This window comes from Lathamus discolor, chromosome 5 (assembly GCF_037157495.1).
Source record: "Lathamus discolor isolate bLatDis1 chromosome 5, bLatDis1.hap1, whole genome shotgun sequence".
Classification (NCBI taxonomy): Eukaryota; Metazoa; Chordata; class Aves; order Psittaciformes; family Psittacidae; genus Lathamus; species Lathamus discolor.
Window position 1 is genome coordinate 28,424,627 of NC_088888.1, and position 25,249 is coordinate 28,449,875.

Consider the following 25,249-nt stretch of genomic DNA (forward strand, 5'->3'; position numbering starts at 1 on the left):
TACAGAAATGCATTACTGTGGTGGAGGATTTGGAACTGCTGAAAACCAAGAGCTGTGTAGAGGCTGTGAAGGGCTGAGTAAGAACAGGAAGACACTTGAATACACCATTTTAATAAGAATAAAAAATGACATAAGGGTGGTTTGCCTGTATTTTGTATTCATTAAATGGAAGGAAGCATTTGCATTCTGATCAAATAATTTAAAAAACATTTACTTGAAGCATATTAGAACAAGTAGCTGTCTACAGGCAAGACTTTTCACCACCCATTGTCTGGTAAAACTAGAAATAAAGTTCATGTTATTAAAAATAAGTTTTGTTAGTTCCTGGGGACATTTCTGTAAAAAAGGGAAATCCTGAACATTGAAGGCTTAGTGTTTTTGTGGTGCTGTTTTGGCAATTGTCCTTGTTTTCCTATTCATGATGAGTGTTAGATGAGTGACCTGACATTTGTAGGGCTGTTATTTAATGCAAACATCATCTTATAACTGGTGGCACTTTAACAATAAAATATGAATTTGCCATAGTGCAGGCTGAACTGAGAGGATGGGAAACTTTAAATAGGAGGCTAGAACCTTCGCTTCACTTGAGTTTACAGATTGCAACTAACACAGTACTGAACAGGTACAGGGAAAAAAAAACCACCAAAGTGTAGGAAAAAGCGCTAATTATAGTAATTGCAGCTGGTTTCAAAGTACTTCTAACAGTTTGTGCATAATGCTTACTTGAAAGCATCAAATGGGCGCTAGTTGTGAAATAGAACACCTGTTTGTTGTTGAGCATGTGTTTATGCAGATGATTTTTGTTGTCAAAGCACCTTGATGTAGAGTAGTCCTGTTTACATTTACATTCTCCCCAAAGGATTAACAGTGTTCTCTCAATAAATTTGCAGTCTATTCTCCTCTCAAAGGCTGCTGTTTGGAGGGTGGTGTGAACGAGGCAACAAGTGCTTGCTAATCACTTGAATATACATAATTAGCGACAGTCTGGTGCACTGGAGTCTTTGTACAACCATAACAATACTGATTGGCAGCAGCAGATAACAATAGTCGTGGCAAGGTGCTATTTGTTGAATATTTGAAGGTGTTTTTCTTTTATATTTGCAGTAGGCATTTTGAGTTAATTGCACCATTATTCTGGAACACTCATACTAGGTTGTGTTAATGTCAGAGTTAAAGATTGGTCATGTGGCCTGTTGTACACAAAGGAATAAGACCTTTAGTAAATCATTTGCTTCTTTTGAGATGAAAGATGGATTTTTTTTTTCTTTCTTCATAATTTTATGAGACTAAGCTGGATCTTGTTTTTCTTCTTTCCTATTTATATATAACCCAAAGTCAAACTGGAAGGTATATATAAGAATTTGGAATATGAGTGCATATGATGATATATGATCACTCTTTGTATTCTGCAGTGATCAGTTTTATGACTGGATCTGTTTCTCAGGTTCTGTACTTTAGGAAACACAAGATCTTTGATGATAGAATTTACAGGTAATATAGACTGTAATATAATAGATAACACTGAGAAAGTTATATGGATTGCTTTTGAAGTTTTTTATATTCAAAGAAAATGTGGTTTAGTATGGCAAGTGCTTATCACCAGTTTAACTTGGGGAAAATACTAGAACAAGTAAATAATTTATGAACATCTGAAAAATGAGGTGAGTCACTGAATTTTGCAAGGTTAAGTAGTATCAAACTCTTAAATTTTCCTTTTACTGACAAGGTAGCAGACATATATTAGATGAAATAACTGTGAGTTTGTTTGTAAGAGCGAAACTGTTAGAAACCTGATGAGTAATTATTAAAGGTTCAGTATCAAAATGGAAGTAAAAGTGGAATAGAATTTTGTTAGGCTGCTACCTGACTTCTGCCTAGGCAGTACTCTCATTGATAAGGTAAGTAATGGAAAACAGAATGTTTATTCATGTTGTTTCTCCAAAATGAAAGGGACTGCAGGTGTGCTGGAGGATGGGATTAAAATTCAGAAGGGTATTGGTAATATGAAGATGTGGTGTGTGAGTAGCTGGAAGCTGTTCGGGGGAGCAAGTTTGACATGTGCTCTAGAATCACCTACATTGCAAAGAAATTAATGAGAAGTGGCTTGGTAAGTAGCTCTAAAGAAAAAGTCCAGTACATACTGTGGATAACAAACTGGGTATTAATTATATCTCAGGGTTGTGAAGAAGGCAAACACAGGCATGCATAAACAGTAATAGAGCCTGTAAGGTGCATCTTTTTGCTCAGTTGAGCACTTAAAGTCCTAGCTGAACAATTGCATCTATTTCTGGATGGTGCAGTTCAAGACCAGCAACGAGAGTGATCAGCAATTTAGGGGGTGTGACCTGAATTGCGCGAGTTGCAGTTACTGAGGCTAAATAAGAAAAGAGAAGCAATATAATCTGTTCTTCATGTGTACAGTGCAGAGGAGAAGAAATTATGGGTTTATATTGTTGTAAGACAGTTGCCTTACAAACCAGGGAAGCTTTTCTTTAAGTATTCATAATGTAAGAAATAGCCTACTGGGTCATCCCAGTGACCCACCTAGCCCAGTATTCTGTCTGCAGTGGCAGAGGAGATGCTGTTTAGGGAGAGCATGTGAGCTTGGCTGTTTTCTTGCTTTTAATTTCCCTTGCACTTTCCCAGAGCCCAGAACTGTTGCATTAGTAAAGTTAGATGGTATATCTCTGTATGATCTTGTATCGGCTTATGGACCTGTTTCACCAAGTGCCCTAACTATTGTATTATGGTATTTGGTGAACAGTAGTTCTGCTCTTACCAGCTACCTTCATTATTTTCTAAACCTCAACCCTCTCTCCTCTCTGAACTAACGAGAGAGGTCTTTTCATCCTCTCTCAGAAAAGGCAGTTTCTCCATCCCCTTGTCCATTTTGGTTGCCCTTCTCTGTGTTTTCTTATAATTCCACTACCTTCTTGCTGAGATGTGGAGACAAGACTGTGCAGGGTAATGAAGATGTGGGCACAGCAGTTTTCTTTATCTTGTCTACGTATCCTTTCTGATGTGCCCAACAGTTTTTTTGGCTGCTGCTGTACATGAACTTACTATTCCTTAGAGCTGTGAGTGTTGAATCTAGAACTCAACTGAACTATAATTTGTGGTTCTAAGGTAAACATTGTGAGGCATAGTTTAGATTTTTTTTTCCTAGACACATTACCTCACGTTTATATATTCTGTATTCATTTGTCATCTTTGTCCACTCAATTTTGTGAGATCCTTCTGTTTTTCTGTGCCATAAACATGGTATTTGACTGTCCACTACAGTGTAGTATCATCCTTAAGCTGTAAGATTTCGTGGGTCACAGCACTATCCAAGTCTTTGAAGATGTCATATAAAAATGATGCCAACATGGAACCACTGGGAGACTTCCTGACTCTCTTATGCTTAAAAGTGGCCATTAGCCCTTATCTTGACCAATGACCTTATAGACCTTATTAAATAACCCTTATCTGACCAGTTTGGTGGCCTTCTATGATGGGGCTACGGAACTGATAGACAGGGGTAGAGCAGTTGATGTCATCTACCTTGACTTGTGCAAAGCATTTGACACTGTCCCACACGACATCCTTCTCTCTAAATTGGAGAGACATCAATTTGATGGATGGACCACTTGGTGGATAAAGAACTGGCTGGATGGCCGCACACAAAGAGTTGTGGTCAATGGATCAATGTCCGGCTGGAGACCGGTAACGAGTGGTGTCCCTCAGGGATGGGTGTTGGAACTGGTCTTGTTCAACATCTTTGTCGCTGATATAGACAGTGGGATTGAGTGCGCCTTCAGCAAGTTTGCAGATGACACCAAGCTGTGTGGGCCGGTTGATACGCTGGAGGGAAGGGATGCCACCCAGAGGGACCTCGACACGCTTGTAAGGTGGGGTGATACCAACCTTTTGAAGTTTACCCGTGACAAGTGCAAGGTCCTACACCTGGGTCAGAGCAATCCCAGGCGCAGCTACAGATTGGGCAGAGAGGAGATTCAGAGCGGCCCTGCAGAGAAGGACTTGGGGGTGTTGGTCGACGAGAGACTTAACATGAGGCGGCTTCAGTGTGCGCTCGCAGCCCAGAAAGCCAACTGTATCGTGGGCTGCACAAAAGGAGCGTGACCAGCAGGTCGAAGGAGGTGATCCTGCCCCTCTACTCTGCTCTTGTGAGACCTCACCTGGAGTATTGTGTGCAGTTCTGGTGTCCTCAACATAAAAAGGACATGGAACTGCTGGAACAAGTCCAGAGGAGGGCCATGAGGATGATCAGGGGACTGGAGCACCTCCTGTATGAAGATAGTCTGAGAAAGTTGGGGCTGTTCAGCCTGGAGAAGAGAAGGCTGCGTGGGGACCACATAGCAGCCTTCCAGTATCTGAAGGGGGCCTATAGGGATGCTGGGGAGGGACTGTTCATTAGGGACTGTAGTGATAGGACAAGGGGTAATGGCTTAAAACTTAACCAGGGGAAGTTTAGATTGGATATAAGGAGGAAGTTCTGTACTGTAAGGGTGGTGAAGCACTGGAATGGGTTGCCCAGGGAAGCTGTGAATGCTCTATCCCTGTCAGTGTTCAAGGACAGGTTGAACAGAGCCTTGGGTGATACGGTTTAGTGTGAGGTGTCCCTCCCCATGGCAGGGGGATTGGAACTAGATGATCTTAAGGTCCTTTCCAACCCTAACTATTCTATGATTCTGTGATCTTTTTTTTTCCTTTTACTCATCCAACATTCAGACTATATTAGAACCTGTTCTCCAATCCTGTGGCAACTTAATTTCTTTACTGATATTTGGGGAGAAATCTTGACAAACTCATCATGCCTACTGGGTGCCCTTTCTCTCATATTTATTGCCTCTCTTGTATGACTCCATCAGGTTAGTGATGCAGGCTTTCCTTTCAAAGCAGCCATGATGGCTCTTTCCCAACAGATCTGCATTGTCTCATGTGCTCTGTGATCTTATTTATTATAGACTCTAGTTACTCACCAGAAGCAGGAGTCAGACTTGCAGTTTTTGGGATCCTTTCTAGAGTTTCTTTTTGTTTGAGGTTGTGTTTGCAGTCCATCTTCCGGGCGTGTGGCCATTCGTAGTTATGAGTTACGCTTCTTGGCCAGCAATCTCTGTGGTTTCACATTTCCATTCCTTCAGCACTCCTGGCGTCCACTCTTAGTGACTTGCTGACATCTGGTAATTCCTACATATTTAAATTAAATCATCTAGCTTTCACTCGTCTACTACAGGGAAAGGGTCTGGGTCTGGGTATCTTTCTAGCATGTTTAGCTGTAAAAACCAGGCAAGTAATTTGTAGTGCTTCTCTGCTATGGCTTTATCATCCTTGAGTTCCTTTTATATACTTTTGTTATTGAGCAGTTCCACTGATTTCGTGCCCGGCTTCCTGTTTTTTGATGATGAACATCTTTTGAAAGAAGCTCATCAAATTCTTTTCTATCTGTCTCAGTTGTGTATTTACATTGTCCTGGCATATTTTATTGTCTTTTCCTCCTTATTTGGGCAAGCTTTTCAGTCTTAATACTGACCTTTTCCCTATAATTACCTTTTGACTTTTCCATTAAGACAACCAGGTGGATTTTGGAGGGTTGGGAGGGAAGAGAGAACTACTTTATTCTTTTTGAATTATGGCAGCCATTTTTTCTGGCCTTACAGTATTTTCAGTAGTCTACTGCCTGTTTGTAAGGTCTTTTCATCTGGTCTTTTGCCCCGCTTCTTTTTCCTTTCTTTCTCTTTTTTTTTTTTTTTCTTTTTTTCCCTTTCTTTCCTTTTTCTTATTTTTACCTATATTTTTCTGTTGATGTCCAATATTGGATATGTGATTTACTTGTGCATCTTTCTTCCACACCAGTTCTAAACCTACTCATGAAACATTAAGATACATTCCTGGGAGATGGAAAAATCTTCCACTACAGAAGCAGTATTATTTTAAATATAAGTTAATGGTAGTTAAAAGTAATAATAGTTGTTTCCATCCGGTTTGTGGATATAGGGACATCTTTGGACTGCTTTGTAGGAGTCTACAAAAGGTTACTGAAGCAACACCCAGCCAGCATGTCCAGGGTGTGGGACACAGAACTTCTCTTGGTATTTAGGACTCCTTGTTTCTGCTGGAAAATGTTAGGGTTCCATGAACTGAGAAATGCTAAATGCCATTGTGTTAAATTAAGTCTTTGGGTTCTTTAATGCTTGTAATTCTTGAGAATTCATAGTCAAGTTCTGTAGAAAATGGTTTCCTTGCAGCTTCTCAAGATGCATAGTAAGAATACAAGGAAGTAAATTAGCACTGGGGGATGGGAATTATGATCTCCAGTCCAGTTTCTCTTTTAATATTGAATATTAAAATGAATATCAACATCCTGGAGAAATAGGAGAGAAGAAAAATTATAATGTTTTTGGGATAGAGAGAATAACTTTAGAACACGAGGTTCTGAGAACCTCTGTGGGTATTGAGCAGTATGGAATTGCCTTGCCATCATGATACCCTCAAAAAAAAACAGAGTACATTTTGGAAAATAAGTAATAAAAAATCAGATAGTTTTTTACCAGTATATGCATAACAGGGGAGAATTCTGTGGACTCGTTCCTTGAAGAGGTCATACTGAAATGATGAGGTTTTGTTTTTGTCTTAAAATACATGATACCATGAATAAAAAATCACAAAATGTCCTATACAAATTTGCATGAGATACTCAGATTAGCAATGAAATGTGAACTTGTTGAGAATTTGTCCAAGACTTGCTCAGAGTGTTATTCAAATGAAACAGCAAAAATACAGTTGTTCTTTGCTGAGCTCCCCTCTGACGTGCTGTTTGAAAAACACTGTATCAATTTAAAATTATAAAATTACTGTAGTTCCTTGTGTGTTTCATAGTCTTTTTTAGCTGGGTACTGCTGTTGCCATCAGTTTGGCACTTTCATATTCGTTATCATGGACAGTTATAGCTCTCTTACTGTATTTTTGTTTTCTCATTATACTAAGTAAAGGCTATTAGTCTTTTACACTTTAATGTGTGAAGGTACTGATTCATGGCAATCAAGTAATTTCTTATTGTTTTGATATGTTAAGTAAATGGAGTAGTTTAAAGACACTGAAAGGCACTTTCTCTAGCGCATGGTTTGTTACTGGGTTGAGAATAAAAATGTTCTGTTTGTGGTGGTACAAATACAGGTGTAGAGAATGGTATAGAAGTGTTGTGTAAGTCGGCGTTAATTTTCCTCCTGAAATGAAGGCAGGAGTGTTACTCTTTCTGCGCTTTGACCTAAGGAGCAAACGCATGAAGGATGCACCCAGGCAGCACAACCATCCTTTCACAAAAAGAGGCTGCAAGAAGTGTGTGTTGTCTGCGTTGCTGCTTGTACAATCAACAATAGATACACATACAGCCCTCCCACGTGTTACTCACATAACCAGATCCTTTCAACAGATGCCCAGTGTGGCAGGGAGGGAGGGAAGTTTTGAAGGCAATATCCAGAGGATGTTTTCTTTTTATACTATATCAGATCTAATGGTATGCTGCTAATGAAGGAAGAGGTTCAGCTAGACCCTGGCTGGAACGTAACCGCTTTGCCACCTCCTCCCCTCCCTGCCCCCCACCCCTCTTTTTTCTTCCTGTTGGACTAGTGAGCTGCACATGTGGCACATCAGGCAAAGATGACCACTGGACTGCAGGACTGGGAGGAGGAGGAGGAGGAGGGTTTTTCCTCAGCCACAGTAGCTGAGGTATAATGAAAAATTGCACCTGGAATTCCCTGAGGAGTTTTGTTGGGACTAGAGGAGTCTGAAAACAGATTTATTTCAGGAGAATTAGAAACTTGTAGAGAACTAGAGCATTTCTCTGTCTTAGTGGTCATTGATCCCTTGACCTCACCTTATTCTGCCCCATACGGAGATTAAAAGTGTATTAGAGAATGAGCAGATCTCCGGGAGATGCTCCTCCCCTTAATCATCTCAGATTGTCTGAAGAGGGGTTGCTGTCTGTAACCAATAATCATGTGACCAAATTTCAGTAATTTCCTATCAAACTGTATGTGATCTGTTGGTACAAGATCAAGCTGTCACTGAAAACTAAATAGTCTTGGTATAAAATTGAACTGAATTAAACTGTAGTCATCCAGAAGAAAAGCTTTTGTTAAAAGTGTTTCAGCTGTGCTGCTAATGCTTGCTATTCTTATGAGCACACTTGGTAACAAAAGTATGGAAGTCTCTTTAGAGGAGATGAAAAATTTGTGTCGCTTCTCCCTAATGGGGAACACAGATTCCCTGGGGAACATCAGCATGGAAAAATGCATCAGCATCATAACCAACACTCATCTGCAGCACGACCCCCAGAAGACAAAGCAGCATTTTACCTCTCGGGATTAGCAAACATGTGTCAGCTTTAGTACTGCTGTTTGGTAGTCAGGTGATAGACTGCCCATATGTCCTCTACCTCATTCTGGCATGAGATTTCCATCCTCCACCCCCCTCCCCCCCCCCCCCCGCCTTTTTGGAATTTAAAATAAAAGCATAGCTTTATTCCATTGTCATTTGTTACAGTTCTTATATCACAGACATGAAGTTTTAAAAGATTTTGTAAGAATTTCTGTACCCAAGTTTATTTTTCTCACCGTAAGTCATTACCGGGAAAGCTTCTTTCTTTGTTTGCTTGTCTGTACTGGGGACATACAGAAACAATTATAGAACATAGATGACTTGCATCAAAAGAAACTTAAGTATATAAATAGTTATACTTTAAATGCTTTAAATAGGAGGATGAATGTTAAGAGTTCTTCAGCCACCTACACAGCTCAAATCCTTTCTCATAGTGCAGCATGGTCCTTTTGGCAGTGCCATGCTCCCAAATTGCACAGGGAAAAAGGAGAGAAGGAAGAGGCTTTTTTCAGACACTTGCAACTTGCATCTAATTGAACAAGTGTCCCCAGCTTTGTCTCTGGGATTTGGACCAGCAATGTGATGATTTCTTGCCATAAGAAAAGTAGTTGTTTAGTAGTTAATGTTTTGCAGTGTGGAGAAATGGAAGTTAATATGTGTCTTTGAAGTGTCATGAAGTTGAAAATTTAAAAATGACTGTAAACTTGGAGAAATGGCATGTTCTGTCTTCTAGTAGTCCATCACTGGCATTTTAGCACTCTGAAGGAATTATCTATAGGTCATTTTAAGCAAGTTGGAAAATGTGAGTGTTACATCAGTGTTATGCAAACATCATTGTTAAAGGCTGATGGAAGCATAAAGTATGGATTTCCCCTCACTCTTACATCAGTTTCTATATCCATTATGGATGAGATCTTTGTATTTCAGCTATTTAGATTTTACCTAATTTATTAAAGGGAGTTGCAACCATGATTCTTAAGGGATTCTGTAGTTCATTAAATGAAAAACAAAAGACACAACTACCTCTAATAAATGTTTTGATTAAAATGGACATTTCTGAACCTTCTACAGACAATACCCGCTCAGATGTGACAGCATTTGTGACATCACCAGTACAGACTTTCACAAGGATTTTGAAGTCAGTGTTGTAAGTCAGTTTCCATTTTGTTTTTGTTAATTAGAAAATTGTGCTGTTTACTTTCTAGAGGAAAACACATCCACTAAAACCATATCAATCTGTTTAGTTAATTAAAAAATAGTGCAAATACATTTTTTGAAAATTACAGTTCCTATTGGTTCCTATTATTTTGGTGTAACGAATGTTAAATGTTTGGTGCCAGTTAATTCTTGTATGTTTAATTAGAATTTCAGAAAGGCCAGATGTAGGAGGAGTTAATCAGTGTTTCATCTTGTAGGAAATTTGACTTTTGCATTGAATAATGTAATTGTAAAGTTTGCTGAGATCTATTTAAGGTCATCCTCTAAGTTATTAGATGCCTTTTGCATCAAAATTATTTTGAGGCTGTCATTAAAAACTTTTCAGTAATTCAGATTAGGAAAAAAATACATGCTCATAGCACAAAACCCATGAAATGCATGTCTGTTAGCAGAAAACCGGTAACAAACCTCATCCTGATACTGGCTAGATAAATTCATATGTCTTATCTGGGTCACTCATCTTTCCGTTCTATCTTGTCACTTGGAATTTTGGGGTTCATAATTCATAGCTCTGTTTTAGAATTTTTTTAAGTGACTGAAAATGAGGCAAAAATTGTGCGCAAGTGAAATTGTATGGGAATTTTGCATTTCTGCTTATTAGTCAAGCTTTCTTTTAATTCAGAGGACTGGAAAAACTTGAAGCAAAAGAACACTTCACTTGGCTGAATATTTATTGCAATTGTAATATAATGAAATCATACAATAGAAAATACTGAAAAATATGTATATTAAGATTGAACTGTATTATGATTCTTATGTGGGTGTTATGAACAGTTTTGTTCAATTTAAGGCAGTGAAATGTTTTAGAAATACGTAGAATACTGAGATTAAAAACCTGAGGGTTTTTTTGTTTGGTTGGTTTTTTTAGCTTCATTACTTTAATTGTAGGCTGCAAATTTAAGAAAATACTGACCAAATAGTTTTTATCCTCTTGGCACTGCTTCTATTATGCGAAGTATTACATGGCTTACTCAAAATGTCAATTTATATTGAGATCTCTGTGTTGCTAAGATTTTGTTAATATCATTAAATCATAATAGCCACTTCAGAAACGTATGTGAAGGTACTGTATTTCTAGCTTTTTTCAAATTGTAAATTCTAAGTGATTTTTCAGTTATTTGCTACAGTGCCAACATTTGTACCTATTCCTTATAGTTGGCATATTTTTTCATCTGCAATTTCTATACAAAGACATATATGCCAGAGTATTTTTTGCTTGTATAAAATATGAATTTGTATTAGGCGAATTTGTATTAGGCAAATTTGTATTGGGAAATTCTTGGTTTAATATTATATCAGAACAATTGTGGCATCGTTGCCTAGAGATGCAGCTGATATTAGAAATTTGAATCACTTGAACCTGATTTTATAACTTAATTGGAAAATAAGAATTGCAGTCACAAGGTAGACCATCAGTCTAGTTAATCATAAGTTAATCTTGCCTAGGTTCATGCTGATACCCCTTCTCCCTTGCTTCTTTCTTCCCCCTAGTTAGTAATTTCTCCTTGGTGCTGATACTAGCTGTAGAGTGAACTGAAATTGTTTTGATGTGGTCAAATCCTGTTTTCTTGGGGTCTGTTTTTGGTTAGATCATTTTGTAGATCTGCCTCAGCTGCATGGATTCCAGTGCTGACATCAGAGAGTGGGACATGGGATGCACTGCACACTTCCTTCACAAGTGTTCTTCACCTTGCCACATGCACTGTGCTGGTAGTAGATTGTATTTAAGGTGAACCACAATGGCCAAGGACTGGAACTTTCATTCACCATCAATACTCCTTGGCTAGTACAGGGCAAAACCACATAGCAGTTCAAGGAAGAACCTGCCTGTATTGAATGTGTACTCCAATATCCTGAATGCGAGATTGTAATTTTTAAAGGGTAAGTGCTCACACACATTTGGAGATGCCTCACAGCATTAAAGGAGAGGCTGGTTTTCTCTGAAGGTGCTAGTAGGTGGTGTGTGCTGGATTGGTGGGAGAGTGGCTGGCATTGCCATTGTGCAAACAGCTAGTTACGTGGTGATGTTACAGGATCCAGCTAGAACTTTAGATGATGAACTTTTGAAAATCCATTCTTGAACTCTTCTGAAAACGTGCTGCTATGAGATGATTGATTATTCTACTATTGGCCATTTGTGTTGTTAAATCCTTTTGTCGGAGTCCATCCTTTGAAACTGAAGACTAATCCAGTCTTTCTCTCTTCACTCTGCTTCTCTCTGTTTTTGTGTGTGTGTGTTTTGTCTCTGAAGCCTTTCTGTTCTTTTGTCATTTTAAAAAATATAGTTAGCAAAACTGTAATTTATTTGTTTAGCAGGGAATAATAATATTTTCAGTTTTCCTAATATTGTGTAACTTTACAAATTATAATATTCTTTCTTTCATCTCAGTACTGCATAGTTAAGCAAAGGTTGCATTAATTGTTCTTCAGTGGTTAATTTAAAACTAAACATGGTGTATGAGTATTTCAGGTTATTCCTGTAACTGTTTATTAATTTAAGCAATTCTTCACTGTGTTTCATCTGGTGTTTCTCAGCTCACTGGCATAGCTTTGCCACTCTGAAATTCTTCACATTCTTAATAAACTTGAATAGTTTCACTGTCTTGCAGTATATGCAGTGGTGATCCCAGATTATTATCATATATTTTCACTAAAGTGTTCCTAACAGAGAACTGTAGAGCATCATGGGTGGAAATTTGACTCTGTAATCCTATTTTGCTCTCTTCCTTTTACTCAGTTTCCTATTTCTGTTCTGTTCCATCACACAGCTTTTTTCATTCACACAACTACTGCTCCCTTAAACTTATTAAAAGCTTATAAAAGTTGAAATAAATTGTATCAGTCTTATCCATTTTTTTTAATTGATATTCTTAAGGAAATCCCATATGTATCTTGAGGATGATTTTTCTACTCAAACGCAGTGCTGCTCTGTTTATTATACGTCAGTTTGCATTATTCAAGTGTATGATTAAAAACAGAATTGCAGTTTTCTTTGATTGACATCCAGGTAATTGACTTGAAATTTTTAAGTTTTCTTTTTTAACCTTTTTTTTTTTGTTCTTCTTGGGGGTGTGGGGTGTAATTCTCTGTTTATAATCCTTCATCTTAACTGTCATTGTTGAAGGGTAGCTGGTTTTTGCCAGTGGTTTTCACCTCACTTACAATTTCTTAGTAATTGTGGATGTATTCTGGCTAGTTCTGGGACTCCTTAGTACCTAGCACTCTGCTCTAGTACTTCCATTTTGATCCAGACAGTTGAAAGTACTTGTATTTTCCCTGAAGCAGATTTCTGTTGTTGTAACAATCAATAGAAGAAACCATTCTGGTTCTCTCCAAATACCATTGCCTCAGTTGCAGACTTCATTTTGTATCTTGTTAATTTTTCACCAAATTTTCATCTCTTATTTTGCTTAAGCTTTGTATTTCCCTTGATTGGAAGTTCCCTACATCTTATTTTCTGTAAGCAGTACTTCTAAGGCTTATTAATTGTGACGTTTAACTACAGTGATTCCTTTATTTAAAGAAGCCTACATTTTCTCAGCTCCACTCAACTGGTTCCTTACCTTCTGTGATTCCAGGATGATTTGGTGGAATGAACAGTCTGAAAAGCTGGAAGTAGGCGGTAAAGAGCAAGCAGACCCTAAGAGTTGGATGGTATATTTTCCGAATTCTGATGGTCCTTACGAATGAAGTGCTTGGATTGCTAATAAAAATACTACAAGGCCCAGTCAAGGAAGAAAATGGAGGTGGAAGTAGGGGAGTGGATTTGAAGTCTTTGTCTCCCTCCTGTGCTCCATTCTGAAGTTTAGTTTCACCTTAAAGTTTACGGCGCAATTCCTTACCCAAGTACAATGGAACTGAAATATTTTGTGGTTACTGTTATATAGTTCTTGAATTAATTCCTCTATACTGCATAAATGAAAAGGAAAATACCTCCTGCTCATGCATTTTGGAGCCAACAGATTCAAGGAGCATTAGTGTCAATAAATTACTTCTCTGAACTTTATTATGTGTGATATTTAGCCAGTTTGAGAGAAATAAAAAAATCCTTGAAGTGGACACTATTTAAATTTGGGGTCATGGGATTTTCTGCAATTAACTAGATTGCTATGGTAGGCCAATATATTAAGCTCAGGCAGTTTTGCTGCTAATTACACACAACTTCTCTGGAGTATCGGATATTCAGATCCATTTTATGAATATGGTAGAGAGAATAACAACTGTAAAACAAAGCACTGTGCATGTAAGTGACTGTTAGCGTGTATTTCAGAAGGGATAAATGCTCACCATATGGTACAATTACTGTGTCCAAGTTTTCAAATTAGCTTCTCTCATCCTCCTTATTACTGTCTTTAAAAAGAGAGGAAAAAAACCCAACATGATTTATCTACTCTGCAGCAGAACTCTTGACGCAAAACAGCAGCCCAGTTCTGTCCAGTTTTTTTTCCTAGCATAATAGAGGCTGTCGGACTTTTTTATACTAATTACTGTGTGAGCCTCAGATGAACCCCCTTCAATTCACAGGGCTTTGTTAAGGGAGGAGCTGTCAATGTGTCTGCCCGTTTGCAGCTGTGCTGTGGCTTTAGCTTGCTTAACATTATGCTGCTTTTTAGACTTGACAGAAGGGATTTTTTTTTTTTTTTTTTTTTTTTTATTAAGGCAAAGCAGCCTTGTAGCGAAATGGTTTAAGCAGCTGCATTGTGGGGAAGCACAAAGAAGTTATTATTGTGTCTGTTTAGGGGGGTCGGATAGAGGGGGGAGATATTCGGCTGCTGTTGATGCCGATTGTTGACTTGCCATCTGCCAGATAGGGAGAAGAAAAAAATGACAGCTCCAGCAGGGTGTTCAAGAGGTTGTTTGGAGAGACGCATAAACATGTGCAGATGTCGAACTGAATAATGGCAAGAACTTGAGACGGTTTATGATGCTGCTGTTGTGTGTGCATATACAGAATGAATGTATGTGGAGATTTGGTTAGGAGGAGGGTACATATTAATTATCATTGTCCCCCACCGCCTCCTTTACTTCTGTTAATTAGTTCAGGAGTTTAATATCTTCCCTCCCTCCGTTGTTTATTCCTGAAAAGAGCCTTTTCATGTAGGGAAGAAAACTTTTCATTTCTCCATGTGGTGTGTTTAAAAAAAAAAAAAGAAAACCTAACAGCTTAATAAATTTGGTATTGTGGAAGTAGAAAGAGTGATGCAGTTATTTCAGTCTCAGATGTTTGGTGGACAGGTGCTATTACAAGTTTTCACATATCTTTGTCTGTCTACCTCAAGACTGATACGTTGCATACCCCTGCTACTGCATCCTGAGCTTTTCTTATGCAGAAAGTGCCAATTGGTGATTGTCTAGTATTATATAGCAGACAAGTAAATGCTAGGGGTTAGAATGAGATTAGCAACTAATTTTCTCTTTCACTTGATCTGATTTTCAGTTCTTCAGAGCAAGGAGCTGGTCAGGCATAGCTTACATTTTCCTGTTTGACAGTTGCACATAAATAAATTTGGATGGCTCTATAGGAATACAGGTTTCTTTCTTCCACTAAAATCCTTTCTTATTTCTTGCTCGGTGATTTCTGCTGCTGCCGAATTTCCAGGATAATGTGAAAGAAATGTGAAAAAGGATACAGTCATGGAGGGAGAATAAATTAGCCCAGAAAGGCTAATTGTCTTATCCAGGTGATCTCTTAACTTGAAAGATAAAAACAAACTTTGAAATACTGAATTTTCTTCTCCAATATTATGTGAATTCAACATTCTGATACCTATTTTGAACTGAAAAATGGAAAATGAAATAGTGGTTGAGGTGCACTGTCGCTGTGGATTGCAGGCATTTCTTCCAGTTATCAGTATATATCAGGGTCTTTTGGTCAGTCACAGCATGACTTCAGTACTGTCTGAATGAACCCAAGCACCCTTTCCACCAAGCTCCCACTGAAAGAACCCCTTTTTATTGTGTCTTCCATCTTAGGTCTATAAAGCACCAAGTCTGTAAGTTATTGATAACAATAACTACTGATGGGAGCATTTGATGTGCCCCTTTATTATCACTGTGACAAGGTGGCAGAAGTCAGTTTAGGATTATGTCAACTTAATTCTGACTGAAAATTCAGGTGTGGCTGCCTCCTACCCAAGAGCTGATTTCCACATCTGAGCCTAGGCAGGGGTCAACCAGTGCTGTAAGTGGAGAATTGCTTTTTGCCTGTTACTTGGGTTGTCAGTTCTTATCCATTGAATTGTGCTGTTTCCTCTGTTCTGTCATTGCTTGTGTGCAGCCCAAGTTACTTGGGTAGTGCTACAATGCTGTTTATGGTGAAGCATTTCATGCAACCAAAGAGTTCTCCTGATGTGTACAGCAGCAATGGAGCTGTTGTTTCAACTGAAGCAGTTTGTGCTTCTAACGTATCTTAGACTGATTCTTTGCAAATAATGGTAAAGCAAAAAGGCTGACTGCAACAATGTGCTTGAGTCAGAGACATAGATGAACAATGTTGGTGCTAGCTTTTGGTAGTTGGCAAGGTATGAGGCTGGGAGCACACCTAGTGACGAGAAAGTTCAGAGGAGCTATCTTAAAATTATTGCAGTGTGCTGAGTTTTAAAGTGAGATGGCTTGCTTTGTGAAAACATGCTAGCAAGTATACCAATTTTAAGAGGGGAAAGTCACATAATTTTTGACAACACATTAATCTGTCAAAGAAACTCAGTTGAATGATAATGCTATTGTCAAATTTATCATACTCTTTTGCAAACAATGGAAAGTTTGAGATTTCTTGTGTAAACTAGAGTTGGCTGTTTTACAAAATGTTGTAAGTAGAGAATATTAAGAAGATGTTTAATTCAACTTAACTACATGTAAAAACCATTTACATTTGAATTGTCTGATTTAATGTATACATTTGTATCAAGTACATGAATTTAAGTTATTGCTGCTGTAGCTGTCTTAGTGTAATTTACAGATGAATATTTGTGTTCTTGTCCGACTCTTAAGATATTTTCAAAACCTGAAAAAGATCTTTGGTCTGCTAGCACTTCATTAAAAACAGAAGAAAGTAATATTTTTTTCTGGTACACAAAGTACCACTTGATGCTGATAGTACTGTATAAAAAAATACAAATATTTAAAAGTACTGAGAATGCGGAGGTTTTTAGCTATAAAAAAATGATGGGAGACAATATTCTACATGGTTTTTTGCATTTACCACATATATATCACAAAACTATTAAAACCTACAGAACTGCTTTGAGAAGCTGCTAAATAGTGTTTTGAATTTTGATCCGATAAAGCCTTATGCAAGAGAGAAATTTAGAAGATGTGAGCAGTGTCCCTAAATGTTTCCAGGAGATAAAGACCTTGGTTTTCAATTCCTGAATAGCAGGCATATTTAGAAAATATTGATCTCCTTTGTTGTTCAGGGATGCTGATGCAATACAGAACTCTGTTGTTCCAGACAGCGTTTCCTAATACCAGCTTCTATTAAATTTATTTATTGTTCTAATTTTTATCCTTAAAGAATGAAGGGGAAGTGAGAGTGATGTTGAAACTGGCAAGGTTTTCTTCCTGCTGGCTCAGAATGGACATGGTAAAGGTCAATTCTCAATTTATCAGGATGTCAGCTAACTCAGTATTACTGGTATGATTTTTTAAAAGGACAAAGTTCTCTGCATATGGAAATCGAGTATGTGCTGTGAACATTTATTTTCCATGAGATGCCAAAAAACATCAGTAATTCTGTGTGGGTATTGTAGATGACCAGTTTGAAAACTGCATTTACATTTGAATAGCGGCATGTCTCTCTGTTATTGAATATTTTCCTCTAGATTTTTTGATATTTTAGAGAAAAGATTATTAATGTAATGGGAAAGCATTGAATAAACAGCAGGAGCTGAAGTACTGATGCGTTTGCACAAGGCAGTGGAGTGACTCACACCAGAAGTCCTGATGAAAAAATGGGGGACTGGTGCTTTGAACCCTACTGAGCTGGGGCACATAGGTTGCATATAGAACCTAGGGGGAAGAAACTCCACAGTAAGAGTAGAGAAGAACTTCCCATTCACAAGAGTGGTCCTTCCATCACTTTAGCTGCAGAGGAGCATTCTGAGACCATGGAGAACTACTCTGGCTTTGCACTGCCTTGTGGCTCCACCTCTCCACTTGGAAGTATGTTGTTTTAGTACTAGGAGCCGCATATCTGATCAATACTTACTACTGCTTCAGTGTATCTTGGCTGGCATGGAGAAGAGAATGCTGTTCCTGCTTTCCTCTCCCTCCTCTTGATCAGCTGAGGAGCTTCTAGATCTTTCTTCCTATGCTGCTTGCTGCCTTCTGCAGAATCTTAACATCTGTGCAGTTTTCACGGGTTTCTGACCACACAGCTGTGAATTGCTGAACATAAATTGACCAGTCTTTATATCTGCACTGGATTGTTGTGATGTGGTGGGCAGTGAAAAAGGCGCTTGAACTTTCTCACCTTAATTCCCCATTTGCAGGAAACTTAATGGAATCTTAGCTGTAGCATAAGCCTATGCACGCACCTCGCATGGAATGTTTCCTATTTCCCAGTTGTGAGTGGAAAAATTAATTTGTCTAATGTTAAGTATGGATGTGCTGAAAATGTCATTTAGCATTACTGGGATCTGTGGGAAAACAGTTAGTATAAATAAATAATCACTGTCTCACAGTAGAAAAGACAGAGTCAGAAAACGTTAGCTCCAAATTCTGCTTCTTTTTGAACAGCTGGCAAATATTTGGGAGGGGGTATATAATAAAAGTAGCTTTTAAAATGCTAAGGCGCAGTAGGAAAAATACCAGCTAAAATTAATCTTTTGGTGTGCATTAAGATTTTGTCAAATCTTTTGTATGCTGTATAATTGCACATTCATATTAGATTGAAAGAGTCATGAGCACAGGTATATTTTTTTAGTTTTTTTAAAACATATTTTTTTCACAGTAGCTTTGAACTATCTTGCAAGTTTGTTATCATTAAATCAGACATAAGTAATTATTTAACAGAAGTGCTTTACTGGTGTCTGCTGACTTAATCAAATAGTCTGCTGATGCTTCTAATCGTGTGTTAGGTAACACTGCCCTCAGAGGGCCAAGGTGAGTAAATTCAATCTCAAAACCACTGGCATTACTTCTGGTATTTTACTTGACCTGACATGAATTACAGTTCCTTCTTTTAAAGAAAAATGGCTTGGTTTTAAGTTGTTTTATTTACTTTTATGTAATTTTTTTTAACGTGCTTAAATAAGTTCATTCCTCCCCACCTCTCCTTGGTATTAAATATTAGTATAGGGGAGCTGGAGTTTTGATTTAACAAAATGTGCCATTAAAAAAAAAAAAAGAAAAAGAAAAAAAGGCAAACAATATTATTTCTATTAATCCATTTTAGTAAATTGATGACACAGGCAAAAGGCATTTTTTTCCCTTTTTCTTTCTGTTTTTTCTTTTCTTCCCCCCCCCCCCCCCCCTTCTCCTCCTTCCCTTAAATCTCACTTATGTCTGTGTGGCAGCTGTTGCTTCTTTTAAGGAAGCAAGTTTTTGAACTCAGGTTTCTGTTGCTTATCAGCACTGTATATTAAAGACATTTCCTTCACACCTCTAAAGCCATTTACATATTGAAAAATGTAGATGTTTTGCAGAAGTGATTTTGAAAAAAAACCCAACTTTTTTTAAGTAATAAGATTAATTTTAAATTACTGAATAATTTTTCAAGAATTGCTAAATCTCCATATGCTTAGGATGAGAAGTGGTGAGACTAACAATAAGCAACTATTGAATCTGAGGTGAAGTATATGTTTGAAGAGAGAGTTTGAGTTCTGAGATGAAGTAAAAAAAAATTATAAGTGGTACATTTGACTAACATGGATTTGTTGACTGCTCATATGGTTTCTTAGAAAGCTCTTCTTTGTGAAGCTCCTCAGCAGTATCAAAACTACAAGCATTGCATCACTAGAGCAAACATATTTTGTGAAATGTCCTGAAGGCAGGATTCTTGTTACTAGCTGTCACATGTAGAAAAGAAAACTCATTAAACTTGCAGTACAGAAGCTAATACAGAGCCAGCCACAAAGGTCATGTTCTAAATAAACTTCCATTAAGCATTGTTTCTTAGTGTTGTTAGCCAGTGTGTTATTAAATACAACATTAATTAAAGAGTTGCATGTTATAAGGGTGCATTTTGCACGGAGATCAGATTGCATATTCATGTATTTCATGCCTTATTTCATCTTTTGGGTGTATTCTCTTGGTTATTATTAAAAAAGCAGCCACCAATAATCTAAAACTGATTCCAAATCTGTTTTCTGTGTGTATGTATTTATTGTTTGTATATATCTGTGAGGTATATATTCTAGTGTCCCTTTTCTCAAGTAGCATGAAAAACTTTTACTAGAATTAAAATCATGTAGGAATTGCTTGGCTTTCTTTGCTGAAGTGGTTGAAGTTCTTACTGTCTAGTAAACAGATCCTAAAAGAACATGTTTTTCAACTTAGAAGGGTGTAAATTTAAGCAAAATAATAATTTAGCTTACATTAACTCAGCAGGAAGCAGGGTACAAACTGATTGATTGTCCATGGCAGATCCACTGCTTTTTTAAGTACTGGAGCTCGTTCATTAAATTGTCAGGATATCTTGTGGTTTGGTTAGCATGCCTAGACTTCTCCTTTTGCATGGAATTTCTTTTCACTTGAATTAATGAATTTTAGATGTAAATTTCCTGTTGTTTGCTTGTATTGAGGTACTTGATAAGCATCCACTCCAAGTATCTTTAAAGTAATTTAATACTGTGCATACTGTAAAATACACTTTTTGTAATGAGGGGTTGGTAAGTTAGATGACGTGGAAGTTTTTTCTTTTCAAATACTCTGCTGTGTTTTAATATTTTTTTTGTATGGAGGATTTCTCTTTCAAAGTAGTTCCATAAGATGTTTATTAAGAAGTATGGGCTAAAATGTTTTTCTGTCTTTAAGGAGATTCTGTAAAAGGAATGCAGTTGTAAGAGAGCACCTAGAGTGCATCTTGAGAGCTGTTAAACCACTTGAGCAGCTAAGTGAACTGTTCACTGATACCACTGTTTACTTTAGTCTTCAAAAGTGTTCTCCCATTTGTTAATTAAATTAGAAATAAATAAAGGGCAAATGATAAATATTCATGCATAGGCCATCAGGAGGTATTGGAATATTGGTCATTTCAAGACAAAACTAGGGGGTTTGGTGTATGTGTGTGTTTATACAGATGTCTTGAAAAAGTCTGACTGTGATTCATGTTAGGGAATTGCTTAGGAGAAACATTCTTCAAAGAAATACATTTATGAAAGAAATATATGGATCCTTATGAAGACATAGTATTTTGCAATTGCTTTTAAATTACATCTCCTCTGCCTGGCTATAGTTTGCAGGGCGAAGACAGAGGTACAGCTGTGCTCATGAGAAAACTGGTACTTGTACGTCATTCAATATTTATATCTTCTTGTGATTAGCTTTTCTCCGAAGTCGCTAGCTCCCTTCAGAGGAGCTTGAAAGTGCTAGTCATACTCTTCTAATGGTTTTTCTCCAGGCAGATCATGAGCTACATAACTCAGTAGATGATAAAAAATCTGTTCTCTTTCCTGATTAAGAGTCTTTGAGTACCTAGTAGAAACCAAATACAATCTAAAATGTTGTCCTAAGAGGAGAAGAGGGATTAAGTGATCAGGGAAATGTGCACTGGGGCGGGTCTCTAACAGCACCTGCTAGAAGGGTCTCCTTTCCTACAGGTTTAGTTCTGAAGAGTGTGTATGTGGGTAAATGAAGTCTTCTTTCTTGAACTGACTAATAAATGTACTTACCCTATCAGCTCTGATTTTTAGAATAGAGCCTGTCCAGCTTATTCTTTACAGAAAGGAGGACTGTCTTTGACACCTGAACTGTTGGATGGCTGACCTGTTTTAGTCATGTTGGTATTCTCTCCATGCTGTTCTCGAACTCTTCAGTAGTCTTAGGTGCTTACCTACCATTTAATTTGCCTTACTAGAGGAGCCTAAGATCTTGATAGATTTTAAACCTTGGAACAGGCACTTTCTCTTGTAACTTACTGTTCCAACTAAGTAAGATATAATTTATTAGAATTGTACAGAAGAGTCTCTTTATGGTCTGTTCAAGAAAGCAACAAGGATATTAATATTTTTAAAACTTACATTGGGTGATCTGATACATAAGGTTTTGTTTTGGCTTCAACTTTAGAGTTCATGCAGATTTCAGCAAATTTGTCATAGGGCATTTTTTAAACATTCTTTACTACGAGTCATATTTTTGCTTAAGCCTATGATTATTTCATTTTCAAGTATTCGACAAACTTAATTCAAAAAATGTCTTTTCTTTTTCATGTAATGATTATATATTTTTTCCTCTTGGTATTAAAGTTAACACATTTGTTTTCCCATGCTGCACTTGTATTTGTTCTCCAGCTTACAAACTGTTATGCCTGTTTTTTCTGCTTGTTTGTTAATTTTGGGGTTTTTTGGTGGTGGGTTTTTGTTTGTTTGTTTGTTTTGTTTGCTTTTATGTTAGCTGGGATTTCCCATTGTGAAATCAGTTCAGGTTGACAGTGTCAGTAGGGATGTTTCTAGCTGAACTAGCCCCAGAGAACTGAGATAGACAGCTCTGAGTCAATACAAATGTAACTGGTGTTAGATTTGCTTTATTAACTTTGTGGTCAAATTAAGTAACATTTTCAATTTTCTTTCTACTTCCATGAATAGATTAAAAAAATAAAATAATCAAGTAGATACCCTGCTATCTAGAAGCAGGACTAAATAGGAAGAGTTTTGCTTCTGAGGGGCAAGAGATACATTTCAGCATGAATAACCTGATGTTAATTTTTCTTTTTCCTCTTCTGCTACTCCCTACCCCACTTCTTTGCATAAATACATGTTGGAAATCAGAAATGTAAATGGCTTTAGTTAGATTTTTAACCCATGGGCAGTGTTAAAATCTTTACAGGTTGTGATCAAGTTCAGCTAGGCCATATTAACAATTCCTATGTTGAACTTCAGTGTCAATTAATTGATTCCTCTCATAGAAAGGTAAATATGGGATTAATGAATTTTTAGATTAGCCTTCAATGGAGTAATCTTTGTGTCAGATGGATGTAAACTTCTTTCTAACCTTTGAATTGTATACAAGCTAAGTAGCTACAGCTAACAGGGTGCTGGAGTGGTCTAAGTGTTTTGCAAACGGTGAGAAGTCCTTGGCACGGTTGCAAATTCTGAATTGTTAATACACTTTTTTTCTCAATACGTTCAATTGTATAATGATGAAACTGTGGCTTATTTAAAGTCTTAGTAAATACTTGTGCATAGGTTATTTACTCTGCATAGTTGATGGAAATCAAAGAGAGAGAAAGTCGGACAGATATGAACTCACCTGTATTTAACTGAGTAATTGCACTATATAAATGAAATTGTTGCTGAGAATTTGGTGTGGCATTGTAAAGTATAATGCTATTAAAGAGATCTTTTTTTCCACCCTTAAATAGCAAATAAGTGGCAATAATGAAGCTATTATATCTTTGCTGATCTGTTCTGTATGTTTCTTTCTGCCTGAATACTTCATGGCTTGCAGAATCTTCTGCTCAGACTGGGGTAGGGGTAAGGTGGAGGTGGTGAGTTTGTTGGGGGACTTGCCTCTTAGAAGGTAATTGGGTTTGCCTTTTCTTGTTTATTTCTGCTTTCAGATATATTTGTTAAGTATATTTTGTGTAGGTTCTCCTACTAATCAAAATTTTCTTGTATGTATTTAGTGTATGATTTGAGGAAATTAATAGGTTTTGCTGTGGCTCAGCAGGATAAATGTTCTACCTTGTCGTAGTTTTGATTTCATTTTGCCATTAAAAATCAAGCTGTAGTGCTTATTTTTGCCTGCAGCAAATTTCAAAGTGTTTGTACATGTAATGATGTAGGATTTTGAAGAGGATAGTGTGATAAAATTTAGAATTACAGAGTATTACGGCACAGTACTTCTAGCTTCTTATTCCAGAGGCATTATTGTATAGTCCAGGCTAATCATTGTGGTTCCATTTTGTAGGGAGTTAAGATTTCTGTAAATTGAAAACGTCTAAAAAGATTTTGGTGTAATTAGACACTGATAATGTTTTTTAATATCAAAGTGGGTTTTCTTCTACAGTATTAATGAACATTTTTTTTTCTCCTTCAGGAGAATATATAAAAAACTGGCGGCCAAGATATTTCCTGCTAAAGACAGATGGCTCTTTCATAGGCTATAAGGAGAAGCCCCAGGATGTGGATCTGCCATATCCACTCAACAACTTTTCAGTGGCAAGTACGTATTTCCAGTATTTATTATTCTCTCAGCATATTGACAAAATATCTGCTGCATATTGCTTCATGTGTAGTTCAGAATTTATTGGTAACACTGCAAGTTTGATGCCATGTGTCAGACTAGTACACCACTAATCTTATGTCCAGCTCTACAAGATATCTTTACCAGAGCATTGAAGATTTTGCTCTGGGTTGGTTTTTGAATATTTTTGGAAGTCTGAGTTCTCATTTTTGTCCATGTGTGTGTCTGAAGTGTCTGTAACTAACAATACTTGACAAATTATTACTGTAAGAAGAAAATTCCTGGAAAGCTTACTTTTATCCTGATCATTGACCTCTTTTCTCTTTTTCAGTAGTATCTCTGAATTCACTTGAAAACTCAAATTAATTAGAAAATTATCTAGACTGTCAAATGACACAAAATCATGCTAAATTATTTTTCTCTTGGATAATCAGGTAATCAGCTCTCCAGCCTGGTTAATCAGTAATTTCAAGCAATCAGACAATTTGCATATATTAGCAAAGCTACAAAGTGTGTATCTGTTGGATAAAGTGAAGACGTTTTGATTTCTTGTTTTCCAAGAATGTTTCTGGAAGATAAATCTGTAGGGCTTTTTTTGATCTGGCAAAGTGAGATTGGTAGATGAGTGTTTCTGAACAGAAATGAAGGGAATGATATAAGGGGGGAGGAATATAATGGTGTAAAAAAAGTTCCTGTCTATGAGTTGTGGATATTATAGCTAGAAACTTTCAAAGGAATACTGGAAGATTTACCCAGTTTCTTTCAAAATTGCATTAGTGTACTGCAGTATAATAAATGAGGGTGTTTAGTTTTGTAGAGGGGTATACAAAGTAATCTGTGTATTTTATTTGTTAAGAAAATAATCTCATGCTCCAAGCCCATGTCTTCTCCCACAGTTAGAGAAGGAAAACTGCATATTCTGATTGTGACAGAAGTCTTGCAAATGACATTGAGCGTGCAAGTCTTCTAATAACAATAGATGCTCTTTCCCTTTCTTGCTCTTCAGCATAAAAAGCAGTGATATCTGTAGGTTGCTCATATGAGTAGGAATTGACTAGATCATAGGTTGTAACTCCTTAGTTATTGCTCTGAATATTCTAACCTACTAATTTATTGCAGTTAGTGTCTTCCTAGATACTTTTTCTCCAGTGTGCAGCAGAAAATAACTACTGTAGGACTACAGCAGGCTTTTTTTTGTCCTGTTTTACCATGTTCTTCGTTGCATATCGTGTATTTCTTTGCTGCAGCAGCTAGGAAGATGATCCAAACGGTAGTTCTGCTAAGCGAAGAAATGCGTAATTAACAATTA

At 37.2% G+C, this 25,249-nt stretch overlaps 1 protein-coding gene across 4 annotated transcripts in view; it reads left to right on the forward strand.

Annotated features, from left to right (window-relative positions):
- AKT3 (AKT serine/threonine kinase 3) overlaps nt 1-25,249 on the forward strand; it is a 148,497-nt gene that overhangs the window by 56,115 nt on the left and 67,133 nt on the right. For 2 of the 4 annotated variants that reach the window (XM_065680164.1, XM_065680163.1), the window contains exons 3-4: nt 9,451-9,526; nt 23,794-23,919. Coding sequence is in view for 2 of the 4 variants with exons in the window: in XM_065680161.1 (XP_065536233.1) it covers nt 23,794-23,919 (126 nt within the window). In the remaining 2 variants the exon portion in view is untranslated. The remainder of the gene's footprint in view (nt 1-9,450; nt 9,527-23,793; nt 23,920-25,249) is intronic. The other 2 variants (XM_065680161.1, XM_065680162.1) reach the window with 1 other exon arrangement.